We start from the raw sequence: 17,209 nt of genomic DNA, 5'->3' as shown, positions 1-17,209 counted from the left end.
ATGACACACGACACAGGGACACCCGGGGGGACACGGGGACACTGGAGGGGAGACACAGGGACACGCAGGGGGGGACACATGGGGACACTTGGGGGGGGGAACGACACGGGGACACCTGGGGGGACCCCCCCCCGCCCACGTCCCCCGTCCCCAAGCCCTGTCCCGTGTCCCCAAACCTCGACCCATGTCCCAGCCCCTGTCCCCTGTCCCCAAGCCGTCCCCGTGTCCCTGTCCCCTGTCCCCAAGCCCCGTCCCATGTCCCCAAACCCTGTCCCATGTCCCCAAACCTCGACCCATCTCCCCAGCCCCTGTCCCCTGTCCCCAAGCCGTCCCCGTGTCCCTGTCCCCTGTCCCCAAGCCCCGTCCCATGTCCCAAAACCCTGTCCCGTGTCCCCAAACCCCGACCCATGTCCCCAGCCCCTGTCCCCCGTCCCCAAGCCCTGTCCCCCTGTCCCTGTCCCCAAGCCCCGTCCCCCATCCCCAAGCCCCGTCCCATGTCCCCAAACCTCGACCCATGTCCCAGCCCCTGTCCCCAAGCCGTCCCCGTGTCCCTGTCCCCAAGCCCCGTCCCCTGTCCCCAAACCCTGTCCCATGTCCCCAAACCTCGACCCATGTCCCCAGCCCCTGTCTCCCGTCCCCAAGCCGTCCCCGTGTCCCTGTCCCCTGTCCCCAAGCCCCGTCCCCTGTCCCCAAGCCCCGTCCCATGTCCCCAAACCCTGTCCCATGTCCCCAAACCCCGACCCATGTCCCCAGCCCCTGTCCCCAAGCCCTGTCCCCCTGTCCCTGTCCCCAAGCCCTGTCCCACGTCCCCAAACCCTGTCCCATGTCCCCAAACCTCGACCCATGTCCCCAGCCCCTGTCCCCAAGCCGTCCCCGTGTCCCTGTCCCCTGTCCCCAAGCCCCGTCCCATGTCCCCAAACCCTGTCCCATGTCCCCAAACCCCGTCCCATGTCCCCAGTCCCTGTCCCACGTCCCCAAGCCGTCCCCCTGTCCCTGTCCCATGTCCCACGTCCCCAAGCCGTCCCCCTGTCCCTGTCCCCTGTCCCCAAGCCCCGTCCCATGTCCCCAAACCCGGTCCCATGTCCCCAGCCCCTGTCCCCCGTCCCCAAGCCATCCCCGTGTCCCTGTCCCCAAGCCCCGTCCCATGTCCCCAAACCCTGTCCCATGTCCCCAAACCCTGACCCATGTCCCCAAACCCCATCCCATGTCCCCAGCCCCTGTCCCCAAGCCGTCCCCGTGTCCCTGTCCCCAAGCCTCGTCCCACGTCCCCAAACCCTGTCCCATGTCCCCAAACCTCGACCCATGTCCCCAGCCCCTGTCCCCCATCCCCAAGCCCTGTCCCCCTGTCCCTGTCCCCAAGCCCCGTTCCATGTCCCCAAGCCCCGTCCCATGTCCCCAAACCCTGTCCCATGTCCCCAAACCCTGTCCCGTGTCCCCAAACCCCGACCCATGTCCCCAGCCCCTGTCCCCAAGCCCTGTCCCCCTGTCCCTGTCCCCAAGCCCTGTCCCACGTCCCCAAACCCTGTCCCATGTCCCCAAACCTCGACCCATGTCCCCAGCCCCTGTCCCCAAGCCGTCCCCGTGTCCCTGTCCCCTGTCCCCAAGCCCCGTCCCATGTCCCCAAACCCTGTCCCATGTCCCCAAACCCCGTCCCATGTCCCCAGTCCCTGTCCCACGTCCCCAAGCCGTCCCCCTGTCCCTGTCCCATGTCCCACGTCCCCAAGCCGTCCCCCTGTCCCTGTCCCCTGTCCCCAAGCCCCGTCCCATGTCCCCAAACCCGGTCCCATGTCCCCAGCCCCTGTCCCCCGTCCCCAAGCCATCCCCGTGTCCCTGTCCCCAAGCCCCGTCCCATGTCCCCAAACCCTGTCCCATGTCCCCAAACCCTGACCCATGTCCCCAAACCCCATCCCATGTCCCCAGCCCCTGTCCCCAAGCCGTCCCCGTGTCCCTGTCCCCAAGCCCCGTCCCATGTCCCATGTCCCCAAACCCCGTCCCATGTCCCCAAACCCTGTCCCGTGTCCCCAAACCCCGACCCATGTTCCCAGCCCCTGTCCCTGTCCCCAAGCCCCGTCCCATGTCCCCAGCACCTGTCCCCAAGCCGTCCCCGTGTCCCTGTCCCCACCTGGGGACACCAGTGGGGCCTGTCCCATGTCCCCAAACCCTGTCCCCAAGCCCCGCCCCATGTCCCCAGCCCCGGGGGACACCTGGGGACACCGGTGGGGCCTGTCCCCCGTCCCCAAGCCCCGTCCCTGTGTCCCCAGAGTGTCCCCCCCCCCGTGTCCCCAAGGCGTCCCCCAGAGCGTCCCTCCGTGTCCCCAAGGCCTGGGCTGTCCCCGAGGGGATCTTGTGTCCCCGAGGCCGGGGCTGTCCCCTGTCCCGCCCCCCCCCGCCAAGGGGAACCCCGTGTCCCCAAGGCCATGACCGCCCCCAGGGTGCCTCCCTGAGGGGACCCCCGTGTCCCCAAGGCCGGGGCTGTCCCCTGTCACCCCCTCCCTCGAGGAGGACCCCCGTGTTTGGGGACCCGGCGGGGTGTCCCCTCATCCCCGCCCGCCGCCATCTTGGCAGCGGCCGCTCCTCTCCCCTCCCGGCCCCGCCCACTTCCGTTCACCGACTCCTCCCACTTCCGGCATCGGACCCACCCCCTCGCCCACTTCCGGCGTCGGCCGGAAGCGTGCCCCGTTGCCATGGCGAGCGGCGGCGGCGGCTCCGCCCCGGGCAGCGGCTGCGGGCGGGCAGGGCCGCGGGGCCGGCACCGGCAGGTACGGGGCGAGCGGGGGGCGGGGGGGGCGGCACCGGCCGGGGGGACGCGGGCGACACCTCGGGGGGACACCCCGGGGGCGGCCACGGCCAGGGGCACACGGGGGTCCCCGCGGGGAGGGGGGGGGGCTGGGGACAGTCATGGCCTCGGGGGACACGGGGGTCCCCTCGAGGGGGAGCAAAGGGACAGCCCCTGACCTCGGGGACACGGGAGTCCCCGCGGGGAGCGGGGGGCCGGGGACAACCCCGGCCTTGGGGACACGGGGGACATCTCGAGGGGACACCTGGGGGCGGCACCGGCCTTGGGGACACGGGGGTCCCCGCGGGGAGCGGGGGGCTGAGGCCAGTCATGGCCTTGGGGACACGCGGGTCCCCTCGAGGGGACACCCAGGGGGTGGCCTCAGCCTTGGGGACGCCTCGAGGGGACACTTTGGCGGCGGCTGCGACCGGGGGGGACAGAGGGGTCCCCGCAGACAGTGGGGGGCTGGGGACAGTCATGGCCTTGGGGACACAGGGGTCACCTCGGCGGGGTGGGGGGGAGCGGGGGACAACCCCGGCCTTGGGGACACGGTGGTACCCTCGAGGGGGGAGCCAGGGGACAGTCACGGCCTTGGGGACACGGAGGTTCCCTTATTGGGGGGGCCAGGGGACAGCCCCAGCCTTGGGGACGTGGGGGTCCCCTCAGGGGGGAGCCGGGGACAGTCATGGCCTTGGGGACATAAGATTCCCCCTGGGGACACCCTGGGGACACCCTTGGCGTTGGGGACATGGGGGTCCCCTCGATGGGGTAGGATGACAGGGGACAGACCTGGCCTTGGGGACACGGGGGACCCCTCCGGGGGACACCCTGGGGGGTGGCACCGGCCTTGGGGACATGGGGGTCCCCGCAGGGAAGGGGGAGCCAGGAGACAGTCATGGCCTTGGGGACACGGGGGTCCCCTTGTGGGGGGGACAGGGGACAGCTGTGGCCTTGGGGACACAGGATCCCCGCATGGAAGCATGCCGGGGACAACCCTGACCTTGGGGACAGGGGGGTCCCCTCAGGGGGACACCTTGGGGACAGCCCCCAGCCTTGGGGACACGGGGGTCCCCTCAAGGAAGGTGACAGGGGACAATCCCAACCTTGGGGACGTAGGGGTCCCCTCAGGGGGACACCTTGGGGACAGTCATGGCCTTGGGGACAGTCATGGCCTTGGGGACACGGGGAACACCTCGAGGGGACACCCTGGGGATGGCCCCGGCCTTGGGGACATGGGGGTCCCCTCGAGGAGGGGGGGGTTCCTGGGGACAGCCTTGACCTTGGGGACACGGGGGTCACCGTGGGGTGACACCCTGGGGACAGCCCCGACCTTGGTGACACGGAGCAGGGGGGACACCCTGGGGACAACCCCCGCCTTGGGGACACGGCGGGGGGGTGGGGGGGTGGGGGGGATGCCCTGGGGACAGCCCCCACCTTGGGGACACTGGGTGCCCTCGGGGTGACATCCTGGGGACAGCCCCCCGCCTTGGGGACATGACACCCTGGGGACAGTCGCGTGTCCCGTCCCCCCCCCCCCCCCGCCCCGTCACTGCCGTAAATCCCGATAAATAAAAGATGGGATTCGGGGTTCTTTTCCGCCGACGGAAAAACATTTGAAAGGGAAATGGGGGGGCAGGAGCCGCCGGCCGCTAACGCCGCCTAACGAAGGAGCCGCCGGCCGGCCCCGCTAACGAACGCACGCCCCGGCACGTGGCCGCCGGAATTCCGGAGGGAATTTAGGACATTTTGAGGGGAATTTAAAGCATTTTTGGGGAGGGGGGTGGGGGGGGGGGAATTCCTGCGCCCGTCGAGGGGTTGAGCCGCCCTTTTCCGCCGGTGCTCCCGGATCCCCCTTTTCCCTCGTCGAGGATTTACCGCCGGCGTTCCCGCCGCCGGCCGGGATTCCTGGAGGGATTTACCGGGATTAAAGAGCTGGAATGTTTCCTTTTTATTATTATTATTGATTCCCACCCCCTCACCCCCCCCCCCCCAACCTTCCTCCTCGCCGGACTTTGCCCGCCGAAGTTGGCGGCGATTTTCCGGGGAACCCGGTTTGGTGACCGCCGGGCGCCGGCTCTGCCGGAATCTGCCCTTTCCTGCCCGTCCCTCCCTGCCCGACGGGCGATGCCGGAGCTGGGGCGAGGCCGATGCCGCTCCCGGTTTCTCCGTACCGAGCCGGCGAACGTCGGGAACGTGCCGGAATATCCTCTGCCCACCCTCTCCCCCCCGCCCCGAAAAATCAGGATTTCTTCCCGGTGAGGCGGCCAAACTCAAAGTCACGGCGTTGCCGGCGCGTCACCGGTGGGAATTCGCTTCCATTTGGATTGTAGGTTAATCCGGGATTAAGGAAAACAACCACGGTGTGGCTCTTCCCGGGAAAACCAGGCTGTGCCGAACCCCGCCCTGGCATTTAATATTTTCTTATCCTTATTTTTTCCGTAGGATTTTGGCCGCGCCGCGAAGCTCATCCCACCGTGGCCGGGGAGAAGCCGGAGCCCCCGGCACAGCGATATCCCAAGAGGCCATCCCGATTTTGGCAGTTTTCCGAGCCGGAATATCGGCTCCACGGTGAGACCGGAGCGACGGCGGCTGCTGAATGATCATCAAATGCTTCCGAAAAGTGGGAAGGCAAAATCGCGTCGGGATAATAACGAGCATTTGGGATCGGACTGACGGCATTTCACCGGCCTCACTCCTCCGTGCCTTCGGATCCGGCGTCACCGGCCGGCTCCATCCCAAATCACCGCCGTGCCGGGAAGGGATCGCCCCCCCTAAGGTTTAACGGGACCCTCTGACCTCCCCCTGCCGCCATTTTGGGTGCTAAAAAGCGGGAAAAGGAGCATCCGGAGTGGGGAGATGCTTCCGAAACGCCGATCCCTGTCTCCGGAGCCGGCATCGAAGTTCCGGAAAAACACCGTCATCCAGGGATAAACCCAACCCTTCCCCGCTGCGTGGGACGGCGGGTGATGCCGCTTGGGGAGCCGACGCTTCCCTATCTTGTATTCCCGGTGGGATACGTTCCCTTTTTCCCACTCGATTCCTCGCCATGGCGGATCACCTGGAACTGCTGGCGGAGATGCCGGCGGTGACGCGGCTCAACACGCCGGAACGCTTGAAACACGCCCAAAAACGCCGGGCCCAGCAGCTGAAAAAATGGGCGCAGGCGGAAAAGGAGACGCCGGGCCTGAAGTTGGGAAGCGAGAGGAAGAGGAGGAGGAGGAAGAGCCAAGGAAAAAGGGTGACATTCCCAGACAGCGTCCGGCTCTTGGAAGCGGCCGGTCGGCACGACGCCGAGGAAGGTGGGAACGCCGGAACTGCCGCTTTCGGGGGCTCCTTCGACCCCCCAAAACTCCCCCAAAACCCTCCAAAATCGAACAATTTCAGCCTTAAAAATGAGCCGGAAATCCCAATTTTTTGCCTTTAAATATCCCAAAAAAAAAAAAAAAAAAAGAGCCGGCGGCTCGGAGCCGGCATCCATAAATCCGGCACACGGCATCCCCGCCTGGAGGTAGCCGAGCGTTTGGCATCGACGCGGCGGGGCTTTGACCGCGATGAGGCCGAAGTCCCGGCCAAAGTGCCGGCAGCCGGCTTTAATTCCGGCGGGATGCTCCGTGGGGCCGGCAAAATGGGGGAAAAAATCCGCATTTTTTTTTTTTTTTATTATATATTTTTTTTTTCTCCCGCAGTCCAGCAATTCCTGCAGAGCGGAATCAGCCCCGACCTCTGCAACGAGGACGGTCTCACCGCGCTGCACCAGGTACGGCGGCGTCGGGATGGCGACTCCGGTTTCTCTCCGTCCGGCTTTTGCCATCCTGTTCATCGCCGGCTCCGGATGGTGATGCCGGATCCCGGTGTGGCCAGAGCTGTCACCGTGCTGTCACCGTGCCGTGTCCGTCCCGGTGGCGTATCCATTCCGGTGGTGTCTCTATCCCGGTGCCATGTCCGGCCTGGTGCCGTCTCCGTCCCGGTGCCGTGTCCGTCCCGGTGGTGTCTCTGTCCCAGCACTGTGTCCGTCCCGGCGCCGTCTCCATCCTGTCGGCATCTCTGTCCTGGCGGCATCTCCGTCCCGGTGCCATGTCCATGCCGGTGCCGTGTCCGTCCCGGCGCCGTGTCCGTCCCGGCGCCGTCTCCATCCCGGCGCCATCTCCATCCTGTCGGCATCTCTGTCCCAGCAGCGTCTCCGTCCCGGTGCCATGTCCGTCCCGGTGCCGTCTCCGTCCCGGCGGCGTCTCCGTCCCGGCGGCGTCTCCGTCCTGGCGCCGTGTCCGTCCCGGCACTGTGTCCATCCTGACGCTGTGTCCATCCCGGCACCGTCTCCATCCTGTCGGCATCTCTGTCCCGGCGGTGTCTCCGTCCCAGCGGCGTCTCTGTCCCGGTGCCATGTCCGTCCCGGTGGCGTCTCTATCCTGGCACCGTGTCCGTCCCTGTGCCATGTCCATCCCGGCGACGTGTCCATTCCGGTGCCATGTCCGTCCTGGTGCCGTGTCCGTCCCGGTGGCGTCTCTATCCCGGTGCCATCTCTGTCCCGGTGCCGTCTCCGTCCTGGTGGCATGTCCTTCCTGGTGGCGTCTCCATCCTGGTGGTGTCTCCGTCCCGGCGCTGTGTCCATCCCGGCGGCATCTCCATCCCGGTGCCATGTCCGTCCCAGTGCCGTGTCCCTCCTGGCGTCCTCTCTGTCCTGTCGGTGACTCCGTCCCAGTGCCATGTCCATCCTGGCGCCGTCTCCGTCCCGGTGCCATGTCCGTCCCAGTGCCATGTCCATCCTGGCGCCGTCTCCGTCCCGGTGCCATGTCCATCCCAGTGCCATGTCCATCCTGGCGCCGTCTCCATCCCGGTGCCATGTCCATCCCGGCACCGTGTCCATCCCGGCGCCGTCTCCGTCCCAGTGAAGTCCCCACTGCTCAGGGACACGCGGTGATCCCAGCGCCATCTCCGTCCCTCCATGGTGTCCGAATCCATCCCCGGCTCCATCCCTGGGACATTTTGGGCATGATGGTGTCAATGAGATTCTGAGGTTCCCCCATGAGGTTCTGAGGTTGCCAACTGGGTTCTGAGGTTGCCCCATGAGGTTCTGAGGTTGCCCCATTGGGTTCTGAGGTTCCCCCATGAGGTTCTGAGGTTGCCCCATTGGTTTCTGAGGTTGCCCATGAGGTTCTGACGTTGCCCATCCAAGCACTGATGTTCGCCATGAGGTTCAGAGGTTGCCCTATTGGGTTCTGAGGTGGCCTGTGAGGTTCTGAGGTTGCCTGATTACGTTCTGAGGTTGCCCATGAGGTTCTAAGGTTGCCCCTCCAAGCACTGATGTTGCCCTTGGCGTTCTGAGGTTGCCCCATTGGGTTCTGAGGTTGTCCCATGAGGTTCAGAGATTGCCCCATTGGGTACTGAGGTTGCCCCATGAGGTTCTGAGGTTGCCCCTCCAAGCACTGATGTTGCCCTTGGGGTTCTGAGCTTGCCCCATGAGGTTCTGAGGTTGCCTAACTGGGTTCTGGGGTTGTCCCATGAGGTTCTCAGGTTGTCCCAAGAAGTTCTGATGTTGCCCATGAGGTTCTGAGGTTCCCCCATGAGGTTCTGAGGTTGCCCATGAAGTTCTGAGGTTGTCCCATGGGATTCTGAGGTTGCCCCATTGGGTGCTGAGGTTGCCCATGATGTTCTGAGGTTGCCCCATTGGGTTCTGAGGTTGCCCAACTGGGTTCTGAGGTTGCCCCATGAGTTTTTCAGGTTGTCCCATTGGGTTCTGAGGTTGCCCCATGAGGTTCTGAGGTTGGCCACGCGGTTCTGAGGTTGCCCCATTGGGTTCCGAGGTTTCCCGTGATGTTCTGATATTGTCCAACTGGGTTCTGAGGTTGCCCCCAGTAGGTTCTGATGTTGTCCCATGAGGCTCTGGGCTTGCCCCATTGGGTTCTGAGGTTGCCCAACTGGGTTTTGAGGTTGGCCCATGAATTTCTGAGGTTTCCCCATTGCGTTCTGAGGTTGCCCATGAGGTTCTGAGGTTGCCCATGAGGTTCTGAGGTTTTTCATGGGGTTCTGAGGTTGCCCCATGAAGTTCTGAGGTTGCCCTATTGGGTTCAGAGGTTTCCCCGTTGGGTTCTGAGGTTGTCCCATTGGGTGTTGAGGTTCCCCCATGAGGTTCTGAGGTTGCTCCATTGGGTTCTGAGGTTGTCCCAAGAGGTTCTAAGGTTGCCCCATTGGGTTCTGAGGTTGCTCCATTCTGTTCTGACGTTGCCCAAGTTGGTGCTGAGATTGTCCCATGCATGAGGTTATGAGGTTGTCCATGGTGTTCTGAGGGTCCCCCATAGGGTTCTGAGGTTGCCCCATTAGGTTCGTAGCTTGCCCATGATGTTTGGAGGTTGCCCCATGGTGTTCTGAGGTTGCCCATGAGCTTCTGAGGTTGCTCCTCGGGTGCTGAGGTTTCCCATGAGGTTCTGAGGTGGTCCCATGGTGTTCTGAGGTTGCCCATTGGGTTCTGAGGTTGTCCCATGAGGTTCTGAGGTTGCCCCATTGGGTTTTGAGGTTCCCCCATGAGGTTCTGAGGTTGCCCATGGGCTTCTGAGGTTTCCCATGAGGTTCTGAGGTTGTTGCACTGGGTTCTGAGGTTGCCCCATTGGGTTCTGAGGTTGACCATGAGGTTCTGAGGTTGCCCCAATAGGTTCTGATGTTGTCCCATGAGGCTCTGGGCTTGCCCCATTGGGTTCTGAGGTTGCCCAACTGGGTTTTGAGGTTGGCGCATGAACTTCTGAGGTTTCCCCATTGCATTCTGAGGTTGCCCAACTGGTTTCTGAGGTTCCCCCATGAGGTTCTGAGATTGCCCCTCCATGCACTGAGGTTGCCCCGCTGGGTTCTGAGGTTGCCTCATAAGGTTCTGATGTTGCCCATGAGGTTCTGAGGTTGCCCCATTGGATTCTGATGTTGCCCATGAGGTTCTGAGGTTGTCCCATGAGGTTCAGAGGTTGACCCTCCAAGTACTGATGTTGCCCCATTGGATTCTGAGGTTGCCCCATTGGATTCTGAGGTTGCCCCATTGGGTTCTGAGGTTGCCTCTCCAAGCACTGATGTTGCCCTTGAGGTTCTGAGGTTGCCTAACTGGGTTCTGAGGTTCCCCCATGAGTTTCTGAGGTTGCCCCATTGGGTTCTGACGTTGCCCAATGGGTTCTGAGGTTGCCCAACTGGGTTCTGAGGTTGTCCCATGAGGTTCTGAGCTTGCCCATGAGGTTCAGGGGTTGCCCCACTGGGTTCTGAGGTTGCCCCACTGGGTTCTGAGGTTGCCCAACTGGGTTCTGAGGTTGCCTCACAAGGTTCTGATGTTGCCCATGAGGTTCTGAGCTTGCCCCATGAGGTTCTGAGATTGCCCCTCCACGCACTGATGTTGCCCATGAGGTTTTGAGGTTGCCCCCTTGGGTTCTGAGGTTGCCCAACTGCATTCTGAGGTTGCCCATGAGGTTCTGAGCTTGCCCAATGGGGTTCTGACATTGCTCCATTGTGTTCTGAGGTTGCCCCATTGGGCGTTGAGGTTGCCCCATGGTGTTCTGACGTTCCCCATGGTGTTCTGAGGTTGCCTCATGAGGTTCTGAGGTTGCCGCAACTGGACGGGGACGGGGGGCATCTCCCCGTTCCCGGCGCCCTCCCCGACCTCTGCCGCCGTTTGCCCTCCCGCCAGTGCTGCATCGACGACTTCGGTGACGTGGTGACGACGCTGCTGGACGCCGGCGCCGACGTCAACGCCCGGGACAGCGAACTCTGGACCCCTCTCCACGCCGCCGCCACCTGCGGCCACCTCCGCCTGGTCCAGCTCCTCGTCCGACGGTACCGCCGCACCAACCCCCCCCCCCACCAGGGACCGTCACCGCGGCGGCGAGCCGGGGTGGGGGGGGAGGGGAAGGGGACACGGTCACCGCGGTGACCCTGACCCCGCCGTTTCTGTCCCCAAACCAGCGGCGCCGACCTGCTGGCCGTCAACTCGGACGGCAACATGCCCTACGACCTGTGCGAGGACGAGGTGACGCTGGAGTGCCTGGAGAACGCCATGGCGGAGCAGGGTGAGCTTCCCCCTTCCCCGGGTGACGCGACGGGGCGGCGGCAGGAGGCGCGCCGGTGTCACCGTTGTCACCCCCCCCTCCGTCCCCCGTCAGGTATCACCCAGGAGAAAATCGAAGAAGCCCGCGGCGCCACCGAACGCGCCATGGTCCGGGAGATCCGGCGGCTCATCCAGGCGGGAGACGACCTGGACGCGCCGCGGGGTCACGGCGCCACCTTGGTAAGGAGAGGTGACACCCATGGAGGTGGGCGGGGGGGGGGGGAGGTGACAACCGTGGCCAAGCTGTCCCCAACCTTGTCTCTCTGTCCCGCCCCCCGGGCCTCCTTTTTCCGGCAAGCTTCACATCGCGGCGGCCAACGGTTACGCCGAGGCGGCCGAGCTGCTGCTGGAGCACCGGGCCAGCCCCGACGCCAGGGACGAGGACGGGTGGCAACCGCTCCACGCCGCCGCCTGTTGGGGACAGGTGGGTGTTGGGGACGCGGTGACGGCCCCGCCCGCGTCCCGCTGGCCCTCTCACCGTCTCCCACCCCTCTTCCCCCCTCCAGGTGCCGCTGGTGGAGCTGCTGGTGGCCCACGGCGCCGACCTGGAGGGGAAGTCGGAGCTGGAGGAGACGCCCCTGGGTGAGCCACACGGCGCCGGGGGTTGGGGGGCAACGATCCTCTTGGGGGGCTGAGGTGGCCCAACTTAGGGGCGGAGGTGGCCCAATGCGGGGGCGGAGGTTCTCCATGGGGTGCTGAGGTTGCCCAACCGGGTTCTGAGGTTCTCCATGGAGTGCTGAGTTTGCCTGTGAGGTTCTCAGGTTGCCCCATGAGGTTCTGAGGTTGCCCCTAGAGGTTCTGAGGTTGCCGCATGGGGTTCTGAGGTTGCCCCATTAGGTTCTGAGGTTGCCACATGGGGTTCTGAGGTTGCCCCGTTACATTCTGAGGTTGCCCCGTGAGGTTCTGAGGTTGCCCCACTGGGTTCTGGGGTTGTCCCAAGAGGTTCTGAGGTTGCTCCATTGGGTTCTGAGGTTGCCCCATTGGGTTCTGGGGTTGTCCCAAGAGGTTCTGAGGTTGCCTATAGGGTTCTGAGGTTGCCCCATTAGGTTCTGAGGTTGCCGCATGGGGTTCTGAGGGTGCCCCATTACATTCTGAGGTTGCCCCGTGAGGTTCTGAGGTTGCCCATGAGGTTCTAATGTTGCCCCACTGGGTTCTGGGGTTGTCCCAAGAGGTTCTGAGGTTGCCCCATTAGGTTCTGAGGTTGCCGCATGGGGTTCTGAGGGTGCCCCATTACATTCTGAGGTTGCCCCGTGAGGTTCTGAGGTTGCCCATGAGGTTCTAATGTTGCCCCACTGGGTTCTGAGGTTGTCCCAAGAGGTTCTGAGGTTGCCCCATTGGGTTCTGAGGCTGCCCCACTGGATTCTGAGGTTGCCCAAAGAGGTTCTGAGGTTGCCCAAGTTGGTGCTGAGATTGTCCCATCGGGTGCTGAGGTTGCCCATGAGGTTTTGAGGTTGCCCCATTGGGTTCTGAGGTTGCCCCATTGGGTTCTGAGGTTGCCCATTAGGTTCTGAGGTTGCCCATAGGGTTCGGAGGTTGCCCCATTGGGTTCTGAGGTTGCCCACGAGCTTCTGAGGTTGGCCCATTGGGTGCTGAGGTTGCCCATGGGGTTCTGAGGTTGCCCCATTGGGTTCTGAGGTTGCCCACGAGCTTCTGAGGTTGGCCCATTGGGTGCTGAGGTTGCCCATGGGGTTCTGAGGTTGCCCGATTGGGTTCTGAGGTTGCCCAACCAGGTGCTGAGGATGCCCATGAGGTTCTGAGGTTGCCCATGACGTTCTGAGTTAGCTCAACTGGCTGCTGAGGCTGCCCATGGGGTTCTGAGGTTGCCCATGATGTTCTGAGATTGCCCATGAGGTTCTGAGGTTGTCCCAAGGGGTTCTGAGGTTGCCCATGAAGTTCTGAGGTTGCCCCATGAGGTTCTGAGGCTCTCCATGGGGTTCTGAGGTTGCCCCATGAGGTTCAGATGTTGCCCCATGAGGTTTTGAGGTTGCCCATGGTGTTCTGAGGTTCCCCCATGGGGTTCTGATGTTGCCCATGAGGTTCTGATGTTGCTCAAGTTGGTGCTGAGGTTGCCCATGAGGTTCTGAGGTTGCCCAACTTGGTTCTGAGGTTTCCCCATTGGGTCCTGAGGTTGCCATGAAGTTCTGAGGTTGCCCCATGTGGTTCTGAGGTTGCCCATGATGTTCTGAGGTTTTCCAATGATGTTCTGAGGTTGCCCTATTGGGTTCAGAGGTTTCCCATGAGGTTCTGAGGTTGTCCCATTGGGTGTTGGAGTTCCCCCATGAGGTTCTGATGTTGCCCATGAGGTTCTGACCTTGCCCATGAGGTTCTAATGTTGCTCCATTGTGTTCTGGGGTTATCCCAAGAGGTTCTGAGGTTGCCCCATTGGGTTCTGAGGTTGCCCATGATGTTGTGAGTTTGCCCATGGTGTTCTGAGGTTGCCCATGAGGTTCTGAGATTGCCCCATGGGGTTCTGATGTTGCCCAAGTTGGTGCTGAGATTGTCCCATCGTGTGCTGAGGTTGCCCTTGAGGTTTTGAGGTTGCCCTTGAGGTTTTGAGGTTGCCCCATGGTGTTCTGAGGTTGCCCCATGGTGTTCTGAGGTTGCCCATGGTGTTCTGATGTTGCCCATGAGGTTCCGAGGTTGCCCAAGTTGGTGTTGAGGTTTCCCCATTGGGTTCTGAGGTTGCCCCATGAGGTTCTGAGGTTGCCCCATGAGGTTCTGAGGTTGCCCCATGGGGTTCTGAGGTTGCCCATGGGGTTCTGACCTTGTCCATGAGGTTCTAATGTTGCTCCATTGTGTTCTGGGGTTGTCCCAAGAGGTTCTGAGGTTGTCCCATGAAGTTCTGAGGTTGCCCCATTGGGTTCTGAGGTTGCCCAAGTTGGTGCTGAGATTGTCCCATGATGTTGTGAGTTTGCCCATGATGTTGTGAGTTTGCCCATGATGTTGTGAGTTTGCCCATGATGTTGTGAGTTTGCCCATGGTGTTGTGAGTTTGCCCATGGTGTTGTGAGTTTGCCCATGGTGTTCTGAGGTTGCCCATGAGGTTCTGAGGTTGCCCCATTGGGTTCTGAGGTTGTGCCATTGGGTTCTGAGGTTGCCCAAGTTGGTGCTGAGGTTTCCCCATTGGGTTCTATGTTGCCCATGAGGTTCTGAGGTTGCCCCATGAGGTTCTGATGTTGCCCATGAGTTTCTGAGGTTGCCCAAGTTGGTGCTGAGGTTTCCCCATGAGGTTCTGAGGTTGCCCCATGAGGTTCTCATGTTGCCCCATGACGTTCTGAGGTTCCCCCATTGGGTTCTGAGGTTGCCCTTGAGGTTTTGAGGTTGCCCCATTGGGTTTTGAGGTTTCCCCATGAGGTTCTGAGGTTGCCCCATGAGGTTCTGAGGTTGCTCCATTGGGTTCTGATGTTGCCCATGAGGTTCTGAGGTTGCCCCATTGGGTTCTGAGGTTGCCCCAAGAGGTTCTGAGGTTGCGCCATTGGGTTCTGAGGTTGCCCAAGTTGGTGCTGAGGTTTCCCCATTGGGTTCTATGTTGCCCATGAGGTTCTGAGGTTGCCCAAGTTGGTGCTGAGGTTTCCCCATTGGGTTCTGAGGTTGCCCCATGAGGTTCTGATGTTGCCCCATGACGTTCTGAGGTTCCCCCATTGGGTTTTGAGGTTGCCCTTGAGGTTTTGAGGTTGCCCCATTGGGTTTTGAGGTTTCCCCATGAGGTTCTGAGGTTGCTCCATTGGGTTCTGATGTTGCCCATGAGGTTCTGAGGTTGCCCCATTGGGTTCTGAGGTTGCCCCAAGAGGTTCTGATGTTGCTCATGAGGTTCTGAGGTTGCCCCATTGGGTTCTGAGGTTGCCCCAAGAGGTTCTGAGGTTGCCCCATGAGGTTCTGAGGTTGCTCCATTGGGTTCTGATGTTGCCCATGAGGTTCTGAGGTTGCCCCATTGGGTTCTGAGGTTGCCCCAAGAGGTTCTGATGTTGCTCATGAGGTTTTGAGGTTGCCCCATTGGGTTCTGAGGTTGCCCCAAGAGGTTCTGATGTTGCTCATGAGGTTCTGAGGTTGCCCCATGGTCTTCTGAGGTTGCCCAAGTTGGTGCTGAGGTTTCCCCATTGGGTTCTGAGGTTTCCCCATTGGGTTCTGAGGTTGCCCTTGAGGTTTTGAGGTTGCCCCATTGGGTTTTGAGGTTTCCCCATGAGGTTCTGAGGTTGCCCCATGAGGTTCTGAGGTTGCTCCATTGGGTTCTGATGTTGCCCATGAGGTTCTGAGGTTGCCCCATTGGGTTCTGAGGTTGCCCCAAGAGGTTCTGAGGTTGCGCCATTGGGTTCTGAGGTTGCCCAAGTTGGTGCTGAGGTTTCCCCATTGGGTTCTATGTTGCCCATGAGGTTCTGAGGTTGCCCAAGTTGGTGCTGAGGTTTCCCCATTGGGTTCTGAGGTTGCCCCATGAGGTTCTGAGGTTGCCCCATGACGTTCTGAGGTTCCCCCATTGGGTTTTGAGGTTGCCCTTGAGGTTTTGAGGTTGCCCCATTGGGTTTTGAGGTTGCCCCATGAGGTTCTGAGGTTGCCCCATGAGGTTCTGAGGTTGCTCCATTGGGTTCTGATGTTGCCCATGAGGTTCTGAGGTTGCCCCATTGGGTTCTGAGGTTGCCCCAAGAGGTTCTGATGTTGCTCATGAGGTTCTGAGGTTGCCCCATTGGGTTCTGAGGTTGCCCCAAGAGGTTCTGATGTTGCTCATGAGGTTCTGAGGTTGCCCCATGGTCTTCTGAGGTTGCCCAAGTTGGTGCTGAGGTTTCCCCATTGGGTTCTGAGGTTGCCGATTGGGTTCTGAGGTTGCCCCATTGGGTTCTGAGGTTGCCCCATGAAGTTCTGAGGTTGCCCTGTGGGTGCCACCTCCTCGTCCCCTCTCTCTCTGGCGCCAGACGTCTGCGGTGACGATGACGTCCGGGCCACGCTGCTGGAGCTGAAGCAGCGTCACGCCGCCCTGCGCCGCGGCCAGGACAAGCACCGCTCCCTCCTCCAGCGCCGCACCTCCAGCGCCGCCAGCCGCGGGTGAGGCCACCCCGCCGTCCCCAATGTCACCGTCGTCATCCCCCCACCGCCACCACCACCACCACCGCCCTGGGGGGGTGACAAGTGTCCCCGCCGTGTCCCCCCCCCAGGAAGGTGGTGCGACGCGCCAGCCTCTCCCACCGCGCCGACCTCTACCGCAAGGAGCTGCGGCGGGAGGCCATCGTCTGGCAGCGCGGGGACAGCGAGGACGAGGACAGCCAGGGCCACCGCGGCGTGAGTGACACCAGGGGGGACGGACAGGGGGACACTGGGGGGACACGCGAGGGACACCGGGGGGAGGACAAGGGACGTTGCGGGGGGGATAAGTGACGCTGGGGGGGGGAAGAGTGACACTGCGGGGACAGGGGACACTGGGGTGGACACAAGTGACAGTGGGGGGGACAAAAGGGACACTGGGGGGGGACAAGTGATGCTGGGGGGGGACAGGGGACACTGGGAGGGGGGGGCAGGGGACACTGGGGGGGACACAAGTGACACTGGGGGGGGACAGGGAACACCGGGGGGGACACACAAGGGACACTGGGAGGGGGGGACAGGGGACACTGGGGGGGACACAAATGACACTGGGGGGGGACAGGGGACACTGGAGAGGGACAAGGGACACTGGGGGGGGCAGGTGACACTGGAGGTGGACACGAGTGGCACTGGGGGGGGCAAGGGACACTGGGGGGGGACAGGTGACACTGGGGAGGACACACGGGTGACACTGGGGGGGGACAGGGAAGACCGGGGGGGGGACACACAAGTGACACTGGGGGGGGGAAAAGGGACACTGGGGGGGGATGAGTGACACTGGGGGGACAGGGGACACTGGGGGGGACACAAGTGACAGTGGGGGGGACAAAAGGGATACTGGGGGGGGGACAAGTGATGCTGGGGGGGGACAGGGGACACCGGGGGGGCGGGACACAAGGGACACTGGGAGGGGGATACAGGGGACACTGGGGGGGACACAAGGGACACTGGGGGGGGACAGGGAACACCGCGGGGGGACACAAGGGACACTGGGAGGGGGGGACAGGGGACACTGGGGGGGACACAAATGACACTGGGGGGGGACAGGGGACACTGGAGAGGGACAAGGGACACTGGGGGGGGCAGGTGACGCTGGAGGTGGACACGAGTGGCACTGGCGGGGGGCAAGAGACACTGGGGGGGGACAAGTGACACTGGGGGGGACACACAGGTGACACTGGGGGGGGACAGGGAAGACCGGGGGGGGACACAAGGGACACTGGGAGGGGGGGGACAGGGGACACTGGAGGGGGACAAGGGACGCTGGGGGGGGACAGGGGACACTGGGGAGGG

General features: G+C 62.8%; 1 protein-coding gene across 1 annotated transcript; it reads left to right on the top strand.

Moving 5' to 3' along the window:
• Positions 1-2,650: 2,650 nt before the first annotated feature.
• On the top strand, positions 2,651-16,114 carry PPP1R16A (protein phosphatase 1 regulatory subunit 16A; the record flags this gene model as incomplete). The annotated part of the gene is made up of 10 exons (XM_063322209.1): positions 2,651-2,759; positions 5,219-6,075; positions 6,463-6,533; positions 10,431-10,576; positions 10,706-10,809; positions 10,903-11,027; positions 11,146-11,271; positions 11,354-11,429; positions 15,751-15,880; positions 15,991-16,114. Coding segments are annotated over exons 2-10 (1,155 nt in total), but the record flags the coding sequence as incomplete, so codon positions are not given.
• Positions 16,115-17,209: the final 1,095 nt, after the last annotated feature.

The sequence above is a fragment of the Chroicocephalus ridibundus genome, unplaced genomic scaffold, assembly GCF_963924245.1.
Source record: "Chroicocephalus ridibundus unplaced genomic scaffold, bChrRid1.1 SCAFFOLD_718, whole genome shotgun sequence".
Lineage (NCBI taxonomy): Eukaryota > Metazoa > Chordata > Aves > Charadriiformes > Laridae > Chroicocephalus > Chroicocephalus ridibundus.
The sequence above is the reverse complement of the archived record's forward strand: the minus strand, read 5'-3'. Positions and strand labels throughout refer to the sequence as shown.